The sequence below is a fragment of the Apteryx mantelli genome, chromosome 1, assembly GCF_036417845.1.
Source record: "Apteryx mantelli isolate bAptMan1 chromosome 1, bAptMan1.hap1, whole genome shotgun sequence".
NCBI classification, from domain to species: domain Eukaryota; kingdom Metazoa; phylum Chordata; class Aves; order Apterygiformes; family Apterygidae; genus Apteryx; species Apteryx mantelli.
Window position 1 is genome coordinate 16,132,200 of NC_089978.1, and position 24,722 is coordinate 16,156,921.

The 24,722-nt window shown below is 38.0% G+C and overlaps 1 protein-coding gene across 4 annotated transcripts in view; it reads right to left on the bottom strand.

The window, feature by feature from the left end:
- The window catches only part of PGR (progesterone receptor), a 39,222-nt gene extending 18,331 nt beyond the window's left edge, over window positions 1-20,891 (bottom strand). For 3 of the 4 annotated variants that reach the window (XM_067289772.1, XM_067289761.1, XM_067289767.1), the window contains exons 1-3: window positions 19,155-20,891; window positions 17,544-17,695; window positions 3,844-3,960 (exon numbers count right to left, since the gene is read on the bottom strand). In XM_067289772.1, the coding sequence (XP_067145873.1) occupies window positions 3,844-3,960; window positions 17,544-17,695; window positions 19,155-20,434 (1,549 nt within the window). In that variant the 5' untranslated portion in view covers window positions 20,435-20,891. The remainder of the gene's footprint in view (window positions 1-3,843; window positions 3,961-17,543; window positions 17,696-19,154) is intronic. The other variant, XM_067289775.1, reaches the window with a different exon arrangement.
- Between the last annotated feature and the right edge of the window lie 3,831 nt (window positions 20,892-24,722).

The window sequence follows — 24,722 nt, forward strand, 5'->3', positions numbered from 1 at the left end:
TTCCCATCATGGCAGCTTCCCAAGGGCTTCTGCCCAGCAATTCACTAAACAAGTTGAAGGCTGTTCTCCTGAAGTCCAGAGTCCTAACTCTGCTGCTTACCTTCCCAGGCTTCCTGTGGATCCTGAGCTCAATCATCTCATGGTCGCTGTAACCCAAGCAGCCATCTATGACCACATTCTCCACCAGTTGTTTCCTGTTTGTGAGCAGCCGGTGAAGAACAGTATTATCCCTGCGTGCCTGATCTAACGTTCCTCTGTGAAAATTGTCATCGACACAGTCTAGTATATTTGTGGAATGCTTGAACAATATTGACTCCCCTCCAACACAACATAACAATATTACTCTCTTGTTTGATTGTGATCCAGAGACTTTCAACATATATGTCTCTAGTTTCATACTGAAGGTCTAGGCAGTCAAAAAGCTCAGAAGTGCAACTCCCCCATCTTCTTCCCTGCCTATCCTGCCTACAAAGCTTGTACCAATCTATGTCAGTGCTCCAGTCACTGTAGCCATCTCCAACACCAGGTATGCAGACAGGCGTTGGTTTGCCAGATGCATCTTCTGCCATCTTGGCCTTTTTTCTTCACTGGAAGGATTGGAAGGACTTGATGAGAACAGCACCTAGCCCCTGCCACCTTGGTTTCTGCCCAGAGAATCCCACAGCCATCTAGAGAGATAAAAGTCAGTAAGCTTTCTGGGACCTACAGAAAGGTCCTCTTTGGAAAAATTCCACAAACTTTTCCATGAAAGTTAAATAATCTTTTTCTCTTAGTAGAGTCTCTACTTAAACTCTGAAGGTGAACATTCTGCTCTTGAGCTGATTCTCCTGATCCCCATATACAAACCACTGCTAACAGGAACGTTGTTTACAAAAGATGAAGTAGTAGTTTGTGCCTTGGTAGAGAATATGATTGCCTTCCAAGAAGAATTTTGCTCACTGGATCACAGCAAATCTTTATGCAATGTGAAATCCAACTATATTGGATCTGCATGAGCGATGGCAGCATGCATGCATACCAGAGAGAAAATCTTTTTCCCAGATATGTACCTGAGATAGAAATGCAAATTATTATAAATATGTGCAGTGTTTTAATCTGCTCATTAAACTACATACATTTCTCATTCTTAAAAATGTTTTTAGTTTCCAAAAACAAGTTACTGCTGATATACTTCAATATTCATCCTAATTTTGATTTTACTATAGGTCTCAGTCTGCCATTCACAAAAAAATAATGCTTGTTCACACACACTTGAAATTTCTGCAAGAAATTCCTATCTCCTGAGGAAATTTCACATGTACTTACAGGAAGAGCACTGTTTGGAGACTTTTGAATGATTAATATGAAGATACTGCTAGAAATAACAAACTGGCTAGATAGAACTGCCTAACACAAAGAAATTACCTAACTACAAAAAACTACCTAAATACCAAGAAATTATTTACATATTCCTAGTATTAGCTGAGAAAAAAGGGATCCAAAGAGAAACAGGAAGTTAATACTCTTTACCATGCATGATGGTAAAGAACTAACAGTCAGAGAAACTTTCTCTTTAGGTTTTGGTTTCAAGTATGAGGACATAACATATCCACATACCGCCCCATCAATATTGCTAGCAAAAGCGTCCAACTTTTTTCCATTTTAGGCACCTACTTCCAGAGCAAAATCTGTATGTTCAAAACTACTAGGAAAAGAAAACATTCTTTTTTAAACTAGCATCCAGAAACATATGCAAAATGCAGAAAAAAGTCAAAAGTTTTTCTATGTAGAATTACCATGCAGAACAACATTGATGTGAAAGGAGCAGAAGGAGTAGATGATGCTAGTGATTCATCATACACTCCTCTCCATGTCGAAACAGGGCTGTCTGTGACGTTAAAACACTTGAGTTTCAATTATTGGTATTACATAACCTTTAAGACATGTGAATTGAGGTCATGATCATCACCAGACTCTTGGCTGTGCAGAATTCACAGCCAGGAATGAATTAATGAATAAATCTGACTTAATTCACGCCAGTTGTCCCCAAACCTTATGAAACTAGGCTTTATGTTTGCCAGCTCTTCCTTTCCTGAGTCTCCATTCTTACCATATACTTTCCACAGTCCACACTGTCTCTTTGGCTTTCTCCCCTTCTGAACCTGGGGGAGTGTTCTATCACCTGGGCAAAAAAATGCTTCAGATTCAAGGTGAAAAGTCTGCCCTTTGAAGTACTGTTTCTTCCCTCCATTCCTACCTCAGCTCTAGAACACCACTTCTCTCCTGGGAAGCACAGCGCTAAAGATCCAAAGGACATGTTCTCTTTCCTTCATGTCTCTTCCTTCCAGTCCAATGCCACCAACATGCCTGTCAGCTCCTTTTTTTTTTTTTTTTTTTAACTGAGAGGAAGGACTGACAGAACAAGGTGTAGCAAGGAGAGAGAGAGAGAGTATTACCAGATAGACGGATGGTTCTCCTCATTGTCTGTCTCCAGTGCTGTGGGGAGAGATGGATGCAGTCTGGAGAAGAGGACTTAGAGGAGAGGTAGTGCTGAGTGTCTAGGAAGGTGTGGGAGTACAACATAGATCACAGCCCACATTGCAGCATTGCTTCTCTCTCTCAGCACATTGACTGTTCCCTGGACCTGCAGTACTGTCTCTTACTGAAGATGAAAAACAGAGAGCCAGAAGCAGCTGCTCACTGGTTGGCAACTACTGATTTACATCACCAATAAAAGTATAAAATACAAGAATGACACAATGGTCATGCGTGCAAAATACTCCAGAACCACAGCCATGCAATATAACAGAGGCTGAAATCCTACACAGCTGTGAAGTTAAAATGTCAGTCTGAAAACCACATACACATTTTAATTTATGAATGGACCCAGACTAGCAAGATAATGAAATTAGCAACAGTATATAATGCCAGTTCTTTCTGCGAGGACAAACAAGAATATGTATATACAGAGAGAGATATGTGCTTGATGCATTAAAATAAATGATACTGAAAGAAAGTAGTTTGTCTCTTCCTTTTTTTTTCCTAATTTCCTTTGCAAACATATTCCTTCTTATTATTTCTATCATCCCCATATAGCCATTTTCTTATAGTCTTAGCCACACAATTTGAAGAGTTGTGCTGGGCCAAAACTTTATATAGCTAAAGTTCTCATGATCAACGTGAAAAAAAATAGGAAAATTATCTATCATTCCTGCATATAAGCACAGCAAAACTTGCCATGTGAATACCTGATCCTATACCACTGGCTTGTTCCCTGTGGGATTTCTATGATATAGTGCACAACTTTCATTAATGTTACATAAAAAAGCAGAGTGTTCTCTAAAGCAAAATCTGTTCCAGCAAGATACAACAGGAAAATGGAAATTCCCAGGACCTAGTATGCAAAGTCTGCAGTACTGGTGCAAGCGCTACCTGGTCCTCTTTCATGAAATAAAAGGATATAATTTTGCTGACATCTACTCAAAACAATGATGGAGAGAACAACAAAAAAGAGACAAGGATAGTACTGATTCCTGGTTTTAGTGTCAGTCTCATCTTGCTTCTTTGTTTTTTTCTAAATCAAATTCTCTGATCCAAAATTATTAATAAATACACACCAAAAACATAATTCCTACCCTTTGTCCTACAGTACTATATTTTTGTCTCAGGATTTCCAGACATTTTAAAGAAAAATTACAAAGAAGAATCTAAAATTATTTTTAAAAACAAGTAATTCTTCAAAAAATAACATTTCTATGGTTTTTTTACTTTAGAATATCAAATTGATAGTGTTTAAACTAAATAGACTGAAGGTAGTTTTCTTGACTGACTATTTTTCTGAATCAGACTTCAAAAGTATCTCACCTCCCAGGACCATACCAGCTTGACAGCACTTCCGCAAGCGACATGCTGGACAGTTCTTCCTACGAATTTTATCAACTATACAGTCATTTCTTCCAGCACATAAATAGTTGTGCTGCCCTATAAGCAAAAGAAACACAAGATTAATAAGTTTTATAACATGACAAAATAATTTCTCTGTATAAATGATCCAAAAATAAAAGAGGATTTAAACCAAAGTGTACCCATTAAAGGCGTCCTTCATTTTTATGTTAACTTTTAAATAATTGTCACTGTTTAAATATAGTAATTTCTCTGGCCTTTTTAAGAGGGACATTCCCAATGTATATAACTCCAAAATAACTGTAAACAATATGAACCACTTAAATTACTGTACTATCAATATTTCTAATGTAAATCAAGCACGAGGGCAGACTGATTTGTTTTTTTCAATCTTATTTCTTTTTCCATGTAAGTTATTGTTCCTGCTTTTAAAGTGAATAAGTGAATTTTGCTTTGATTGACAAGGAGTTTCCTATAAAAAATGAACAAAGAAAATGGGGGACAAAGCAGTGCAAAAAAGAGCCCTTTTAGCAGACTAAATTACCTCTGATGGAAAATCAGCTTTCCACTAGACATACCCACATATCAACACAGCCAATGAGGGAAAACAGAAGGCGGTAACTTTTGGGTTATGTTCGGTCTTAGGAATCACAAGCTTGGCAACTCCAGTTTATTGCTGAATTCTGAAGGACCCAAAGAGTTAGGAAGAGGTTGGCATTAGCTTGAGTAAGCATCTCAGAATTTCCAGTATTTCATTATCCTTCTTCACCTTTTTAAATGGATGATCTAAATCTTCCTTGCTTGAAATTTAACTCATTATTTCTTGTCCTGTCTGCCAGACTACTCCCTTCTTCCTTGCAGCAGCATATTTCAGACCTATCAGTCTTCTGTCCTCTAAGCTAAACAAACCTAATTTATTCAGCCTTTTTACATAGTTTCCATGTTTTCTAGACTTCTGATTGTTCATGTATTCCACAATACATGTTACAAATTTCTCGAAAAGTACCTTCCAAACAGATGCCGCAGTCTAGCCCAGGACAAACTAGTGTTAATTACAGTGAAAAAAAATTTTTTTTGTATATTATAAGCTATGATGAAAAAGTTATTAACAACATCATTTGGACAGCTGAACTCCAAGTGAAATTTCTCAGTGCACAAAAAACATTCAAAAATAACTGGTAGAGCAAGACAGATACAAATGGATGATTTAATTACAGGAAATTGTTCATTTCTGTAACATAAAGTTTATGTGATTTTCCTAGATGTTGTAGCTATTTCTTCACCATAGCAAAAAAAGTTAATTTTCATGAAAAAAAAACTTTTAAGTCAAAACTAAAAGCCACATAGTTATCTCAAAATCAGGATTTATCTCCTGTGTATTGAAACGTGAATCTTATAAATGAAATTAGCTTTCAGCAGTGCTAAAAAATAAAATTCAGCTGATATTCTAACATTCTTTTGATGACAAAGTTCAATGAAATTTCTAAATTTCACTTGAAGAAAATGAAAAAGTATGCTTCTATACTTTAGTATGATACTGACTGCTTCTGTGATTCATTTTAATTTTGAATGAGTAAACTTAGCTATAGGTAAAAGAAAACAAACCAAATCTTCACATAACCTTTCAAATTAAGTCCAGGTTTATCCTCTAAGGTTTATCCTTCTTGTTTGTGCACATCATCCTCTATTCATTTCTATATTTTCAGTTTCTTACTGGTACCTAGCATGAAAGCATGAAAATATTTAAAATTAAAAAATGGACCGAAAAAGTAAGGATAAACCACAAGAAGTATCAACATCATGGATGCTTCCATTCTGTTATGGACCTCCAAACAGAACAGACCTCAATAGCACACCTTTCAAATTTGTATTTATTTTTAGATCAGTATTACCCAAAGTTAGCCCCTGATGTCACCAGTAGTAAACAAGCCCGAGATCATTATTTTACTCAGCTGCTGTTAGTCAGTTTTCTTTATAACCAGATTTAGTCCTCTTTCTGCACATGATAAAACGAGCAACTGTTCACCAATAACTTTTCCACACAGCAAAAAAAACCCTGAAAATGAATCCTCTGAAAAATGCAGGAGAAAGAGGAATGTTCTAACAAAGAGAGAAGAACTAGTGCTAAACCATTTGAAATGGAATGTGTTTGTTTCTACGCTTTTTTTTTTTTTGATAATTAATGTACTTCTTACCCATGCTTTTAAGAACAACTTGTCTAGGCTTTTTTTGTCTTTTCCTTCCAGAAATGACAGGGAAATACAAACGCTTGTCTCAAGCATTGCCTGGCATTTAAAAAGTATTTACTAATACAGTAAATCAGAAGACATTACTAAATCATCTCTTTTACTTTCTCCCATTACTTCTAATCTTGGATTCCCATTGCAGGATAACAATACCAAAAGTAACCCCAAAATAAAAGTCTTTCTTGTTTTTGGCAGCAGACCAGGAAGCAAAACACTTATTTTGAACATGTCTTTCTCGCGATTATGTGCAGTTTTTCCTTGATCTCTTGCTTTGTCTTTATTAGCTACAAAAGCACTCTCTGTTTTGATAGGCAACAATAGTTTTAAGAGTCTGTTAGTTAACTCAGACTAATATGAAGCGAGTCAGACTCTCTCTACATTATGGCATTCTGATGCTTTACAGTAGTTAATTACAAAGGAACACATGAAGGAAATGTAAGCAGGGAAGTAGGGGGTTAGGTTTTATAGGGGGTTAGGTTTTGTTTGTGGGTTGTTGGGGGTTTTTTTGTGTGCCCAGGCAAGTATTTCTTCTGGACCCCTTTTTTGGTAACCCTTTGAGTCTATGCATTGTTTTAGTCCATGTAGGGCACGTCCACTGCAAGACCAAAAAATGAACTATGTATTTCCAGTATAGCAGATGATTGAGAATATGGAGAAAATGGTAGGAAAAAATACCAAAACGAAGCAAAGCAGGAGTCATATAAAATCAACAAGGCCAATAACAGTAATAATCGTATGGCAAAATACTGGACAGAGGAAAGTGCTGATGATACTAGTAAATCAGCAGGTATTCATGTTTATGAGAAATAGGTACCTCATATCTACAGCTGTCCCTATTTTTGTGAATGTAAAGAGTATGATATACAGCCTTATACATCTCACTGTATTCCAAATATCAAGTCAAGAAGGAACAGGAACAATCCCATAAAAGATAAAATAAGAAAAGTTATAAGAATATGAACATGAATATGAAGAAAATTCTCATAAATATGTTTGCTGCATTCATATGAAATGAACAATGACCTTCTTCTCCAAAGCTTTAAATGGCACTTGAGAAATATTACTTTAAAATAGTGAAGAAATAGCTAAAACGGATGATAAAATTTTAGCAACTCTATACATTCAACTTATATATGCTTTCTTTGCTCTTATCATTTACAAAATCCAAGTTGCTTTAGCAGTTCCAGTAGCCCTTCTGTTCTTTGTACCACAATCATAAGAAATGAGCCAAGATACATGGAACTAGATGGGATGAAGTAATTCCTGCTTCTATTCTTCTGTTTTAAGATCTGTTACTAGTGTGTTCTAGATTCTCATAGTATAGCATTTTTCTTAACCTCCATCAAACACCATTATGTTAGCAAAGGCGGAAGTCCTAACGCAAAAAGGCCACTACAGTTTTAAGCATTGTGTTGACTAACACTATATTGGGCAGATTTATATGAGAAAGTGGTTAAAATGCCGATGGTCTGCATACACAAACATGCTTACAATTTTTACTTACGGTAACCTGCACTGATGGTACTGCAGCACTCAGAAATTTTAATCCAAATACTGCTGGAAGCAGCATCTACAATGTCTTTGGAAGCTTCACTGTTAGCTTACTGATATACTGTAAGTCACTTACTTACGATCGCTGGAGTGAACTAATGAGTTGTCAAGATTTTGCAGATAAGCAAAATATTGAAAATGTAAAGTTTTATCTGCACCAGGGGTATCAATTGCAGGCAGGCAGTTATTTGTGTAAGTGCATCTGTGCTGAACCGCTGCCACTCTGCACTAAAGCAATGCACTTGTTTGCAAACCCTCAGTTCCTCCTCACTGTAAATGAAAGTACTTTTTCAATTCTTTTTTCTTTCTTCCATAGCTGGTTCTGTATCCCTGTATCACTCTTAATTGGCAATGCCTTCTTATAAAATCATCTACTTCCTACACCCACCACTGGAGGACTGTTCTTTACAATACATATCACAGTGTTTTATTTAGTCTGCTTTTAGATATCTGTTTAAAGACACTGAATATCTATTGCATCTCTTTGTAAATTATTTTACTGCCAAATACCTTCCAGTGTCATCTTATGTCTGTCCTGCCCCACAGCCTGAGAGCTAGCCTACCAGTTCTGCTCATTAATTTAGTCCCAGTATGCTCTTTACCTCTTGTGGTATTTTTTTTTACCATAAGAATTAGAAGGTACCAATTAAATTAATAGCAATTAAATTAAATTAAAACTTTTTCACACAATTAAACTTAGAACTCCTTGCCAGGGAATCTTGTGGAAGCCAAAAAATATTGTTTTCAAACAAAACATGGTTTCAAAACAAATACAATGAAAAATAAGTTCGTCCATGTGTATTAAACACAATGGTGTAGATGTAGATTCCATGCACCTCAAATCATGTTTTTTATTTATTTAATATCCATTTCACTTCTGTGCTAACATTTGCTCCAAAAATGGAGAAGCCCCTGAAGCGAGAATTAGTTTCTAACCACTTAACAGTAAATCACATCCCCCACTGATCTTACCATGATCTTTGCTTTGATCCACTATTCAAAAAATTTTACTCTCTCTGTTAGTCTTAGAGGCCTGATTTAGCAGGGACAGTGCTAGCAAACTTTACGTATTTACAGCAGCGAACTCTTCTTAGAACACAGACTTGGAGCTGTCACTGTATAAAAATGTAGTTAATGAAAGCGAGAGATGCTCCCTTTTAGAAAAGAGCCTAATAGCAGACAATTCACATTCAATTTCCTGATTTGTCCACCGAAATTGAAATTCTCATTTCCAAACTCTTAAGCAGGTGCCCTGACTACAACTCCATAGTCTCTGCTGGTATACAGACCTACTACTGATGCAGATCTACTTCACAGCAAAGAATTAAGATTTCAATGGACCACAGAGGGCAAAAAGTGGGTAGGACAGTAACCTGGGATATGCCCTACCCTGGATTCATCTTCTAGCTGAAATAATTTAGAATTCCTTCCACGACAGTGATATAGCTTAAAGAGAAAACGGTGAAAAGTGCTTGCACCTCAAGTCATCCAACAGCCTGGTACTCAGGGCTACAAGGAAAGAAAGGTGTGTTTGAATCCCTTAAGGCATTAGAGATGTCTGTACATGGCTCTCATCTCCTGGGAGACTGCCTGAACTTTTTTGTGTACTCAGTGACAGGACTCTTGAGCGTAACAGGCATTAGCAATTCCTTCATCTCTGTGAAGCTAGTCTTTTATTTCCTTTGCCTTAATTACAGGTGTTGAAAAAAGGGTTGACACAAATTGATCTCTTTATTTTCTATTTTGGTCAAAACAAACTGTAAAATGTTTATTCCTAAGTCAAAACTGGTATCTTTTTCTATTCTATTTCGCTTTAGTGAGCAGATTGATGAGTAATTTTTCACATAATTCTACTTTTAACAGACTTTTGGTATTCTTCCAGTCCATTGTCACTGGTTTTAAGCCTGCAATCTTACAGTTCTCTGTCAATTTTTTTGCTAAATGGATTAAACAAAACTGGTTTCTCTAGAAGGAAAGCAGCATTCTCAGATCATCGCATATCTTTCATTGCTTTCTTCTATTCAACAAACCACTTCCTTCCAATGTTTGCAACACCCCTGAGTCTGACTCTTTCCCTGTCTCCTGATCTCAAATTTTTCCTACCTCTTCCCGTGAATACTGTAATGTCATTGTTTTTTTCCTTCCCAAATTACCTTTCCAGACAGTAACCTGAGCAGATTGCTTTTATGACATATGTAGCTACCTTGTTTTCATTCATTTCTGGATACAGTTAAAATTATATTCCTGTTTTTTAATCTTTCCCTTAATTTCCTCATCTGTTCATCCATCTTCTGATCTCCCCTTTCAATCATTCACATATACAATTTTCTCCTTCCATATACATCGATTAATGTACCTGTATTTTTACAAAAATAAAGTTAATCAAAAGCTAATAAAGTTAATAAAGTTAATCAAAAGCCATGAAACTTGTAGAATAAACTAATCAAAGCCCATGACATTTGTAGAATAATTAAACTATAATTTCTAAAATTACATAAACAAAAGAATGTGTGGAAAAATAAAATGAAATAAGATCTTTGCTAATTAATTTAACAGAGGCCTATAACAAAAAAAATAAAGAAAAAAGTAAAATCAAGCAAAATTAAGTCCTGCTTATGGAAACAATCAGGAACTGCAAAATCAATATTACCATTTCACATTGATTCTGAGCTGTTTTGCCTAGCATATTTACCACTGCAACATCCTGAAAAGCATAGTGTTTGCGCCTAAATTTAGGAATTTACGATAGTAAAAATTTTGCATAGTTAGTATCTTTAAGAAAGAGATGCTGACTTCTAAAAATTAGCATTTTCAACTCTTTTTATGGCACTGTGCAACAGTTGCTCCTTGGTCACAATTTTTAATTAACTATATCGGTAATAGAAATATGTAAAATGATTAAACTGACAGCTTTTTTGTCAGTGAGGGATGTGTTTCATATAAAATATTGATCATGGGATGCTACTATGACCACAAAATCCACTTAAGAAGTACTCCAAGTATTTCAAAGGCATACATTATTCAAGTATCTTTTGTTATTCTTCCAGTCCTCGACTGTCATATTCTTACGCCAACACAGAAGGATTGTATTTATATTTCTGCCATTGTATCATTCTGATTTCAGTGAAAGTATTATAGCACATTGCCATGATGAAGCTTTTCATAAATATTTTCTCCTTATTCTTCTACTTGTCAGTGCTTTTCTGTCCTACAACTGAAGCAGTGGGACTGGGTCACTCACTCTGCAAGTAATAAAGGCAGGAAAATAGAATCATTAGTAGAAGAAAACAACAAAAAAGAAAAAAAAAAGATTTTGCTTTCCATTGATTGAAACACTCAATTGACAACAGACTGCTGAAAAACAGCAAAGAGGGGATTCATTTGACTAGCTAGATTCTACAGTGTGGACAGCCAGGAGAACAAGTAGTGTACACTCCCTTCTTGGTCATTAGAGAAAAACAGGCCCTTAGGACACAATTCATCTTAATGCTGAGCAAATGTCTAAACTTTGGTCCTTAAATAGCCTACTGGTCTCCTAAGGAAGCTTGAGGAAATTAGCCCAAAAAGGGATGTTCACACTGTAAATGCCTATGGCTTGGAGCAACAAATCTCACATAAAATACTGTCTTTGAGAAATATGGAAGATGATATAATTACTGGACAGGAATAGAGTAATATTCTCCTGGATCAGAATGTCTGCATGTAATTCTTTCTGTATTTGAACTACTAAAGATTTCAGGTTGTTGAAATGTGTGTAGACGTTAACCAATATTAAGCAACAGCCACTTGTGAAAGGCACAGGAGTTTTGACTAGGCATAATCAGGAAAACTCTGAAGTGGAGCCATGTATCACTGCACATAATGCCAGACTATAATATATAAATGTCACATTGTGAAGACTTTGTTTCAATAGTTTCTAAAGAACCATCTCAATTTCTTATTAGTACATCATCAGTTTGGGGGAACAGATAGATACACAGCTTAAGGTGATGGCCACCATCAAACCTTAATGTGTTTTTAGCAGATAATAGTTTGACTTCTAAAAACCTACTGGCTACCTTGGTAACATGGGTGGGATTCACCTCACCAAATGCAGACAGTGTACATCATCTGATACTCCTTTTATATGCAGTACAAAGAAATAGTTACTGTTAGAGTACCGTTCTTTTCATCCTAAGCAGACATCTAAAATAAGTCAGCGAATCACTTCCTAGAAGTCCCCGTTTCTCTCCATTCACTGTAAAGTGAACTTAAGGTGAGTGACTCAGGTTAGTCATATCATGCATGTCTAAAGTTAGAACAGAGGAATCTCAGCAATACTGAACAGCCAGTTGCTGGTGATCTGTAAAGCAAGCAGTTTTACACTACCTGAAATAACCTCTATTCCACCTTAAAAGATGTTTAACACAATATTCAACACAGCTTATAAATATGCTACATAAAATTAAGCCCCGAAAACATTAATAAGTAGCATTTCTGCAATTGATTATGCTCTAAGCCCTCTCTATCAGGAAATCAGTAATAACAAGTCACAATGAAAGTAGTAAAAAGCTCAGCATTAGCATAATAACCAAAGCACCAGAATGAATGCAAACTTAGCTCACTCAATTGTTGTGCCTCATAAAAATCAGTTCAGCAAATTAATGTTTGTCAAATTGCTGAAAGATAAATATTCTTAAAGTCAGAAATATGAATATATACAATTATGTATCAGTACAAATTTTCTTACTTTTCCTTTCATGTTGAAAATATTTTGTTCTCACAGAAGTGAGACTTCCCAATTGAACTTTAGAACCTTCAGTGCAGTAACTCTGTATATGTGAATCTGGGAATGCACCTAGTGGACTCCACATTAACACTTTTTGGTAATGTGCAAAATAAAATAGTTTTAATAGTATTAAATTTGGTATCATTACATATTAAGTGAAAAGCATTTTTATCTCTCAACTTACCATACATATGTTTTGTCTATTTCATAAAACTTTCATCTCTATCAGGTCCACGGTATAGACTGTACCAATTTCTGGGACACAATCTGGAAAACTGAATTAACAGTTGGAAATTCCTGCAGAGTTAGGAGACAAGGGAACTTTTACAGCTCCCCAATCAATCTCATAGACAAAAGGGTTTCTATAGCATTCCATTTCATTGTCTTTCCAAGGAAGGCTATTATATTTTTTTATTTATTTATTTGACCTCTGTTCTTAAGCTACAGAAAAGCACATTTGTTTAATTTGGCAATTTTCCTTATGCAGAACATTTCACTACAGGATGTAGAGAATCACACTGTCACCATAAAACTGGCTATACAAAATATAAGTCCCATAAAGTTTATCAAAAAGGTTGGTTGAAGTGATGGTCAGACTTTCAGCTGTGTAACTGTAGCTCATTCTTATTTCAGTACTTTCCTTCAGCCATACATCTCCACATACAGCAGAGAAAACTCTTATGGAAACTCTATTTTCCATCAAGTATAGTTTGTCAGATTAGGTCTCAGAGAAAATAAAAGTTCACACTTTGGCAGTTAAGTGTTAGCTAGTGCTTATGGTTAAGCTTGTTCCCTGATACTATTATTTGTATGACACCATTACCCCGAACTTGAAGGACATATTACAACCAGCTAAATTTGCTACATAATCACTAGACCGATTTTATATTTTATAGAGCCCCAAAGGGTTATAGGGTTTAAAAATACCAACAGTTAGCTTTCTGCACATCTGCTGTAATACCTATTAATGTTGGCCTCAAACTCTTCAGGTCTGGGCAACTACTTTTCATTACATGTAAAAGTAATATAAACAAAGGACGAAGGGAAGCAAACGTCTTATATAAAGACTATAAAACAAAAATAAGAAGTAGGACTTTATATAGAAAAGACAGCACTTAATTTTTTTTTCAGGATCTAGGTAATTTTCACTTTTCATCAGTAAAACATCTGCAAAGGAGACACTTTCAATTAAAAAGCACTTCCTTCCTCTCCAGGGCATAAATTTTACCATTCTTGTACACAAGTAATTTAATTAATGTTGTCCTGCATGACTTAATGTGAAGATATCTTTAACAGATATCATTAATGACTCTGGCAATTTAGTGTTAAAAAAGTAAGCATTTACCTGCTTAATTCTTATTCTCCTAACCCCCTATTAGAAATATTATACCTAATTTTGTGTGACCATGAACTAAATCTATTGGTAACACTTTAAAAATTCCCAATCACCAACAGCAAATCACTTTACAACTACACTAATTCTACTTATTTGAAAACATTGTAAATATTACTTCTGAATATTTTTTGATTGATAACTCTAAAGTGCCAGTCATTCTCAGCTCACTGACAAGAAAAGTAATGTTTCCTGAAACAAAACAAAACAAAAAAACAGACTATTTACCCCTTAGCTATTCTTACCCCTTAGCTTATCCTTAGTTATCCTTCCCACTTCCAGCATTAATTTTTTTCCTATCTGCTTTACTAGGTTTTCCCCAAAAATGGATTCACAGTTTTTTTCAGATGATTTAAAAACTGCTCCTTGAGGTCCAAAAACTGTACTATATATTTTCTAATCATAGTCTTTCCCTTAAAAGCCTATCCTGAAATATGAAGCTTACCATCTAAAAATATTGTAACCTGCATCAAGACTTAAAATTGGGCAAAAATTAGTTCATAGACTATTGGAAAAGAAATATTTTTTCTAAAGAATTGAACTGCCCTTTGTTAACCTATTTCTCTCCAAGATTCTGTTTAGAGTAAAATATACATGTTGTATTAACATCTTTTTCTTTATGCTTATATGAACATATGTGAAATCAAGAACCCAAACAACATTAACTATCCATCATATTATCAACATATATTCACTATATTTAACAATTCACTGCCAACAAACATTCTAAAATAATTTAATTCTAAATCTACACTTTCATCTTAGTGATCTTAATACAGTTCTGCTCCACTGTTAAAGTGTGAAAACTGTTAAAATAATTATATTGTGTATCTTTGCTAGTTATAGTCAAATGCATGATTAAATCTTATTACTGCAGAAACATTTCTGTGTTCACCTATATAGTCTTAAATAATTATTCATTCTAAATATTATGACTTGACTTTTATAATGAAAGATCAGAGACGAAAAATGGAGTTTTCTGGATAATGTAATGGCCCCTTTTAACACAAAGGGAGCATTTAATTAATAAGGCAATTTCCACACACTAAAGGAGAGTAAAAATAAATGGTGTATGAACAGGAAGATGACATAGGCTATTAGACTTGAAACAGCCAGCATATTTGAGATTAAATGGATATTTTAAATAAAAATAGCCATTTCTCAGCAAATTATATACCACTATACTTTGTCCCTTTTTTTAAGTTATGCTCTTGAAAGCTTCATAATATATGAAAAAGTCATCTAAATACAGAAAATCCAACAAGTAGCAAATTTCTACTTCCAATTTTATTTTAATTTCTTATAGTGATAAGTACTTATGCAAAGTAAATCTAGAGTCGTGACTATGAATTTGCATTCATAAAGTTTAACATCTTTTTTGCAAGAACTATTATTTAAAATACAAAATAACCATGTCTGTAATAGTACTACCTAAAACTTTAAAAAGGTAAATAATGCATTCTCACTTCAAGAAATGATGGGTGTGGGGATATTTTGCATTAAAAATATGCTCAATTAAATTTACACAATTACTATTGTAAACTTTTAAACACCATTTTCTATTGTATTTGCAATAAAAATATTCTGTTTTTTTTTACTGAAGAGTATTCTATCACCTTTACTTGTGATATCAAATTAAGTGAAAATTAAGTACATTACATGTAAATTAGAGAAAAAACAGGCATCTATCCATAAATGAGATTATTTCAATACTGCTAATTATATCCTATGCTTCAGTTAAAATGGGAAGTCCATCTTTTTTAAAGAACTCCATAGACTTGCACCTTCTACATAAAGCCAGGTAACTATGAGTAACTACGTATCTGCTCAGCTTGCTCATGCTGCTTATTTCTGTCATTCTTTCCCTTAAGACTCAGTAGACTATATTTTTTATTGTTACCGTCCACTTTCTGAGGTAGCTGTCCATTCTTTGAATATTTTTACTAAAGAAACCAAATGCCCTGCCTCACAGTATGCCCACTCTTTGCAATCATTTAAAAATGGTGAATATTGTAAATCATTGTAAATCATGCTATTGTAAATCATAAGCATCTTGTTTGTATAACTGTGCTGATCTCTTCTTTCTTTTTATGTCTATATTTTTGATCTGGTAAGATTCTACAAATACAGACTTTGCGTAAATAACTAGCAAAATTCAATTAAGACATTTCTACTACCAATTTATATGTCTTCTTAATATTTATCACTAAAATATTTATGATGAACATTAATAAAATATTTTTGAGCAGGCTCACCTTCTACACAAGTATCGATACTAGCTTAGGAAAGAGATGAAATTTAAATGTGACAGAATCAAATTCAAATAGAAAATAAAAAAATAAATATTACTGTAGAGATGAAAAGTGAATAATAAAACTTTTTAAAATATAGCATTCATTAATTATACTTATTCTTAAAATTTCATTCCCTTGGTTTTTTTTTTTTTTTTTTTTTTTTTTTTTTTTAAGTATATGACCGATTTACTAGAAGAAACAAAAGCAAAGTTTGTGAAGCGAAACCAAGAGACTGGATTAACACAGCCAATGAAACTTAAGTGTATGCCTAGAGGTGACTTAAGAGCCAAGTTCTTCCCACACCGGAATCTAACATACATGTTTCTAATGACTGTCTCTTTAATCTCATTAAATGTATTGGAGGAAGAAATGCTGCAGTAACTCCAAAGTCCACATAGTCTAGTGTCCTTACACAGGAAGTGTAAAGAAAAACATGTGCATATGCTTAAACTAGAAAATAACAGCATACTAAACAAAAACAGAAAATCTAAACCACATTATTTCCCTAAGCTTTTAATTTCCCCATATACATATGCCTCTTCATTTAAAGGTCAACAAACTATAAAGTTGAATAAACTATATATCACAACAAGAAAACATAGGATGCAATTTTTTATTTTAAGGAAATCTATACATTGTAACAACTGTTTTGTTAAGTATATGGAGCAGAAACCTTAATATCCTAGTTCTGATGGGTAAGATTATAACCACAGAAAAGGAGACAAAGCATAAAATGTAGACACATTTGTTATACTGCATCATTGGTTGCACTTTATAAAGAAATCTGTTCTTGTATTTGTACATATTTAAAAAAAACCTCAGTGGGCATATATCGACAATGACCTCAAGTTACAAAATATAATTCAAAAAGAAAAAATAAACATAAGTATTCTTATTATCGTCTTATTAAACCTGCAGCTTGACTTAGTTAATTAATGGCTAGCTGGAACAAAAGTCAAACCAATTTATTATTATTATTTTTACTTGAAATAGTTCAGTAAAACTTGAAATACTTCCATAAAACTCGGGAGGCCAAATTCTGCATTTTGCAAGCAAGAAAAATGCCTCATGATATTTTAATTTGATTAGCATTCAAACTTTTTAAATTAAATTGCGTAATATGAAAGATTTTTATGAACCTCTGCCTACTCAGAAAGAGTAAATGATAAACAGTAAATAATAAAAGTAAAACAAATAATGCTAGTAAAATCAATTAAGAAAGAATTTAGTATTCACTGCAATCCTTTAAAAAGAGTTGCCAAAACAACAACAACAAAAAACCCTGACTACACTGATAATACTTTTAAAGATCCGTTAGATCTGTTTCAGCAATGGATAAAAGTTATGTTCTTAGCAATGCCTAAAAAGATGTATTTCAAGTAACTAGGAACAACGGCATCATATAGTACCTTCCATTGCCCTTTTAAAGAAGACTTTACAACTTCCACAGGTAAGTACTCCGTAGTGGCAACCAGATGCCTCATCACCGCAGATGAGACAAATCTTCTGGGGTAAGGATTCAAAGCTGTATTGAGGACTTTGGCTGGTTTCTGTATCTGGTCTTTAAAAGAAAAAGAATTGAGAGAAATTAAATCTCTAGATTTGTGACAGTTGATGATTAATTTGTGACAGTTACCTGTATTAATCAGTTTTATATTTAAAACTTCCTTTTTAAAATTGTAACCAAACTTCAGAAGAACAAGAAGAAAAAACTAAAGAAAATCCAAGTATGACTGCATTTCCATTTAAGGGCTTGTCTATACTAGAATAAAAGGTACATTTGTAAAATGTGCCAAGCCATTAAAAAGCTAATGTAGTGGGCCAAGTAGTATTCTAACCTTCATTAGCTGAAGAAGGTAAAATCTAGGAACTTGTTAGAATGTTCATCTTCCTCAGAGCAACAATTCTTTTGAGCAAAGTCATACTACTTTTTATATTTTTTTCCTCAGCACAGAATGGCAGAGAGAATCAAATAGAAGTAAACTGAATTTCAAAAGTCCCTTTCACATGGGAACAATTTATCTCATCTAGAAAAATCTTTACTAATCAGTTTTTTTAATCCCATTCAGTTGCAGGGTTCTGACCAGCAACTAGTTTTGATGGGCACATTATGAAAAGTTAAGGAAAGTACTTCCAGATTTCTTGGCAAGAAAAAAACTAATCTAGTTAATCTTCATGTTTTAAAAAATTCAAGGATTTCTGTTGAGACTGTGGTATTGTGTATATATACATATTTCTTTGCATACTTTCCTATGTAATGCATAACATCTTGGAATCACAGTAAGCCACTTCACTCTAACAAATCTATATACATATTTGAAATGTTTCAGGTTTCTTTTTTGTGTGAAATTAACTACTTTTTCTCAAATCAGGAATAAATATTTTAAAGAATATTTAGGCATTTATAAATACTGTCTATATGTGAATTAAGACAGTCTGCAAAATACACTGCTCCTCCCCTCTTTAGAACTGATTACTTGCAAAGACATAAAATGCTACTTTTCTCAAACCAGAATTGTGCCCCAAAGATCTAAAAATGTATCAGTTGCAAAGCTAAAATTCAATACAGTAAAATGCATCAGAGCTCAGCTCATACATGAACTGTGATTTCCTAGCGCACAGACAATACATAAGCTATCTACAACTACTTTCTAAAAACCTCGGATGGAGTTTAGCCAGGCAAAATTTAGTTATTTGCCTCAGTACCGTCCATTACTTAGACTGCCTTCCAAGAATACTTTCAAGATGCAATGCCTTACACTGCGATGAAACTAGCCTCCCTCAGCAGAAAGCGCAAAACGCACTCAGGCGGCTTCACCCGCGAATCTGTTCTCTCAGTAAGCGCATTTGCGCGACACCGCTCCGATCTCGCTCCCCTCGGGAAGAAAAGCGCTTGGGCGCACCCGACCGTTACAGCTCGCGGACCCGGGCGGCCGGCACCCCACGCGCCCAACGGCCGCGGCACCCCACGCGCCCAACGGCCCCGCGCCGCCCCGCCTCCGGCCGCCGCTCGCCCTTACCGAGCGTAGCCGATGTAAGGCGGGCAGAGCTGCGGCAAGCCCTCCTTCAGCACCGCCGCCGGGAAGCCCAGGGGCTGGTGGCCGTTGAGGCCGAGCGGCGGGTAGAGGCCCGGCGGCGCCGCGGAGGTGGAGGGCAGGCTGTCGGGCGGCCCCGCCGCCGCCGCCGGCCCGTAGGCCCCGGCCAGAAGGGACGACTCCGCTTTGTAGAGGACGCACTCCAGCGAGGAGTCCTGGCTGCCCCGCGGGTGCTGCGCGAAGTCGGCGCAGCCCGCCGCCGCGGCGCCCTTGGCGCCCAGGTACGGGCTGGGGACGCTGATGCCCTCCTCCTTGATCTTCAGAGCGGGCTGGAAGTCGCCGTAGCCGAAGGGCCCCTCCTTGGCCTCGGCCGCCGGGTAGACGAAGTCCGCGAAGTCGGCGGCGGGGGCGGCGGGCGAGGTGCGCGGGCCGAAGGCGCCGCTCTCGTACTCCTCCACGTCCAAGAGCTGCCGGGTCCGCGACGCCAGGTAGGCAGAGTTGAGGGGCAGGATGGGCATGTGCAGATAATCCTGCCCGGCCTCCGCTGCCGGCGGAGAGGCCGCCGGGGCCGGGGCCAGGCTGCCGCCGCCGCCGCCGGAGCCGGCGTCCTGATCCAGCCGGCTGCCGGAGCCGAAGCCGCGCTCCTCGCTGGGCAGCGCCGCCAGGCCCGGGGCTTTGCCCTTGGGGGCCGTGGCGGGCCCCTCCGCGCCGCCCCCCGCCGGCCGCGGTTTAACGGCGGCGGCGGCCAGGGCGTCGCCGCCCGGCCACAGGGGGGCAGGCCGCGGCGGGGGCTGCGCGGGGCCGGCCGCCGCCGCCGTGCCGGTCGCCGCCGCCGCCCCGGGGGCTGCTTCTCCCGCCTTCTGCTCGGAGCAGCGGCTCATCGGCGCGCTGGGCACCTCCGAGACCTCCGCCCCGAAGAAGGACCACGGCGCCGCGGCGACGGCGGAGCCGGCATGAGCCGCGGGGGCCAGGAAGGTGTCGAGGACGCTCTCCAGGGAGTCCTTATCCGAGAGGGAGCCGCTCCCTGGCCGGTACGAGAGGGGCTCCCGGTCCTCTCCCCCCAGCTGCTTCCGCGGCTCTTCCTCCTTGTCCTCCTCGTCCTCCTCCTCGTCGCTGCTTTTGGGGTAGAGCAGTCCGTCCAGGGAAATGTCGATGGCCTCCGCTTCCCTGCGGAAGGGGTCACGGCTAGGGTGGCCCTGCAGCAGGACCGCCCCGTCTCTGGCAGACGAAGGCGCTCTGGGGTCCTTAGCCTTCACCTCAGTCATGCTGGCCCTGGGCTGAGACGCCGGTGCGCTGCTGCCGGGGCCGGGCTGCTCCTCACATCCTGGACGTGCCCTCGCCGACGGCTGCGGCCGCGCGGGTCCCGCTCACATGGCGCTGGCTGCGGGGCTCTGCCTTCAGAGGGGGCGGCTCATCCGCGGCTCCGCTGCCTTCGGGAGGGGGATAAAAGGGAGGGGGGCTGTCTCGTCCTAAAGAGCAAAACCGAACGGAGCGTGTGCAAGGCGCGGGAGGAGCGGCGAGTGTAAGCGGCGGGCGGGAGGGGAGAGCAGGTGCCCCGCCAGCCTCCTGCTGCCGCGGGCGGGTGGGCGGCCGCCGTCCCGTGCTCCGCTGGGCGAGTCTGCCAGGCGCGCCTCGCTGCGCGCCTCGCTTTCTCCGCGCCGGCTTCCCTCCTCGCCCGCTCGGGGCGAAGGGGCTCGCCGCCCTCACCACGCCCCCGCCCGCCCTTCTCCCCCGCCAGCGGGTCCGCTTGCCGCTGCGGGCCCCGCTGCTGACAGGCTCGCCCCCTCCCCGTGCCTGCGTTGGTGTCGCCCCCCCGCCCCGCTCCTCCTCGCGGCCGAGCCGCTGCCTCGGGCTGCCCCGGCGCCGCCCGCTGCTCAGCTCTGCCTCCCCTCGGCCGGCGCCGGCGGGAAGCCGGGCCCCTCTCCCCTTCAGCGCCGCCGCCTCGGGCGCCGGGCTTCCCCCAGCAGCTTTCTCCAGCTGCTCTCCGCATGCCCTGGCCCCGCCTCTGCCCCGCGCCCCGGTCCTCCCATCGCTCGCTGCTCCCCCTTGCCTCGCCTCGCTTCTCTGTCCCCGTGCCTCAGGGCTGCGCTGCTGACTTCTCCCCTCTGCCTGGCTTCCCCCCCGCCTGGTGATCCCTTTTCCCCCAGCTCTTGTGCAGGTGCCCCGTCTTCATGCTGTACTATCCTAAGAAGTGCAACTCTTGCCTCAAGGCTACGAGCAGGTTGGGTAGGTCACAGTTTTGAACAGAGAGAGACAAGTTTCACCTATTTGCAGTGACTGTAGCCTTCCTTATGTCTGTTTTCATCCTCCCCTCCGGATGTGTGTTGTAATTCGTCCAATTTCTTTACAGATAACTCTGATAAATCTTCCATTTTCTGGTAGCAAAGAAACCAAGGCATTTCAAAGCACATTACATCCAGGGGCCTCCAAAGTATCCTCTATTCTTCATCCAGATAAAACACCAGGCTCTTGGAACAAAATGTTTGGCTAATGGGGCCTTCTGTGCTTCTAATATTTTCCTATAATTATTTTGTCAGGATGAATAACAAGAGGACCTGCTTTGCAGAGGCTGGGAATATAACAAATTATAATCCAGCCCAAGTTGGTTCCAACCAAGAAGTTGTTACCTGCTAATAGCCAGTTGGTATTTTGTGTAAAAAAATGGCTTGGTGGTAGAACTGATTCCATTCAATAAGATAAATATTTATTGTATAAAACCAGTTAATGTAATTTGCTTTAAATAGTCTCAGAAAAGAAACCTGCCTTGAAAGATGCTATGTATAAATTAGCCTAGAACTGACCCTTGAGACTTTGAGTAGAATCAGGATATATTTGATTCATGAAGAAATGTACACTGTTAGTTTGCTGTTTATGTTCTGCCTGTAAATAGAACACAGTTTTCAGAAAAGACATCTTTTTCAAAAACTCTGATCACTGTGAATAGTTCCTTTTTTTTTTTTTTTACTTTAAAATATGTTTAGACTGAAAAGGACAGCTTCTTGGGAGAGGTTTTTTTTTTTTTTTAATTATCAGTGTTCTAAAAGCTAACATAGCAGAAATCATACAGGACAACTTATAGAAGCAGTGGCTTCAGATAGATTTTGTTCAACACGGTGTGTACATTTTACTCTGGGCAAAATACCAGTGGCTGATGGACTGCTTTTGGAGTCTGCCTTTTATTCCGTTAAGAAGTAGGATAAAATCTTTAATTTTTCCTTTCCATTTGTTTTAAAAAATATTATTTTTTCATGATAAGAGCTCACCTTTTAAAACTCAGTTGTCACATAGGCACCTCTATATACGCAGGATGTTCTACAGTATGCTTCATGTTAATATATGCATGTTATGTATAGGAATATTTCTTGAACAGAAATGTCTAACAAAGTTGAAATTGTAGAGGAAAGAACTGTTTGGTCAGCAAGTAGCAAACACAAAATAAGATGACTTCCAAAAACTTACTAGTGAAATAGAGGTTAAAAGAATGGGTTCAAAAGGCTGTACAATTCTATTATGACAAGACATTAAAACAAATAATTTGAAATGCTTCTCTGGCTATTGAGTTTCTGTTTTTCATGCTACAATGTTTGTCCCTTTTACCAAGCCTTCCTTTTCTCAGAGAGACAGAAGTTCATCTCCAGCATCATGGCCATGTTCATTTTGGATTTCCCCTGATATTTTCATGCACAGTCAGCTAATTGTCATGTCTGTTTATTGCCACTGTCTTTTACTTTCTCATTTCCACTTCCCCAAATGCATACAGCTTTCATGGCCTGCTTCTACAGAAATGTGCTCCAAAGATTTGTCTCCTTACAGTGACTTGCCTTCTTACTACTGCTTTAGGCCAAAGAAAGGTAAAGAACCTCAGACGACAGGATGAGGGAAAGCGTGTGGAGTGTTTTCTGCAAGTCCAACTCATTGCTTCTAATGACTTGACCACTAAAATTTTACACTAACAAACAAGTCTGTGTGATTTTAAATATCTGAAAATTCACCAAAAAAAAGAGGATTTACTATTTGCATTATTTGTCTAAATGTTAACAGTCAGATCTTGCTTATGTTCCCTATTGTCATTTCTAATTTCATTTTTATGACTCACCAAATATACTCAATTATTTAATGTAACAATTATGCTGAATTGGCATTCTTTAAGGAAAACATTCTGAGTTCTTTATCTTTAGAACATTTATAGGACTTTGATTTACGTTGGCTTCATGTAATTTCCATAAGTTTTCACTGGAAGCTTTTGGTATTCTCTTCTTATTGTTCTGTCCTTAGCCTTCATTCATTTCCTTTGCCATCAGATATTCTCAAATCATTTTGGTGCTTTCCCTGATATTACTTTGATATCACAGATGTTTTTCAATAAGAACATTTAATGGTATGTGCTGTCAAATTTATTAACATTATAATGTTGCTGTAATTTTGATACTACAGGTTGCAATCAGCATTATGGAAAAATACACAGATTTTCATATGGTATTTGCCCAGCACAGTTTGTATTTTTTTAAAGGCTAATTTTAATTTACAAACCATTAAAACTGTTTTTTTGCAAAATTTTCTAAAATAAAGGTTTTGAAAAGAAACAAATATTTTTGTATCTTTGTTTTTTTATGAAAGTGGCATTTTAAATTCAGATATAAAAATGACTTTTTTATATTCAGTAAATTTTTACTAAAAGCAAATAAAATGAATAGATTTTTACTTCAGAATACTCCTATTTTGGCTCAAACTGTAAAATGTATTGGAGGGTTTGATTGACACTATTATATTTACTTCAAATTCAAAAAAAAGCTTGAAAATGTAGTATTTGGGAGCTCAGACTATTTTTTTAATTATTTACTAGCCTGTTGAAACAATGGAAATAATAAAATGGAAATAATCCAAGCTGGACTTAACATGATTTCTCAACTGTTTTGCTATGCAGCACAATTCCTGTGTAAAATGTCAACAGATACAATAATATAATTGTACTGACAACTGTCATCATTATAATGCTGTAAGATTGCATTAATTTTTTAAGCAGTTCCTGAGCATTTGTTTGAACATTCAACCTTGTATTTTTAAGCACTAGAAAAATTTTATAGAACCTCCAAAATATTTAAAATAGTGATGTTCATTAAAAAAAAATGCAGTATGAGAAAACAAGAAAAGTACAGCCTTCTCAAACAGGTACTACATGTGTCAAAATCCCATTTTTTTTCTGTGAACACCTGTTCTTAAAATAGTCTTGAAGCATGGCCTGAAGGTCAACAAAATCAGTTTTTCTCAGACTAAAGGAGAAATGTCTTCCATTTGTATCAAGAGTGCTATATAAACTGTGCCCCCAAATTAGTGTCTTAATGTTTAAATCCAGGAAAGAACAGACTGATTATGCCAGAAAGCTTGAATTACTGGGTTAGTCCATATAGGCCTTTCTTATAGTGGCCACAGCATTGTTTCGCACAGGCTTTTTAAGAACAGAGCTTAGAAGGTAAAAATGGTGTTTGAAATATTCACAGTTAATCAATGTCTGAAAATTTTTCTTTGTTATCATGTATGTTATGATACAGAATC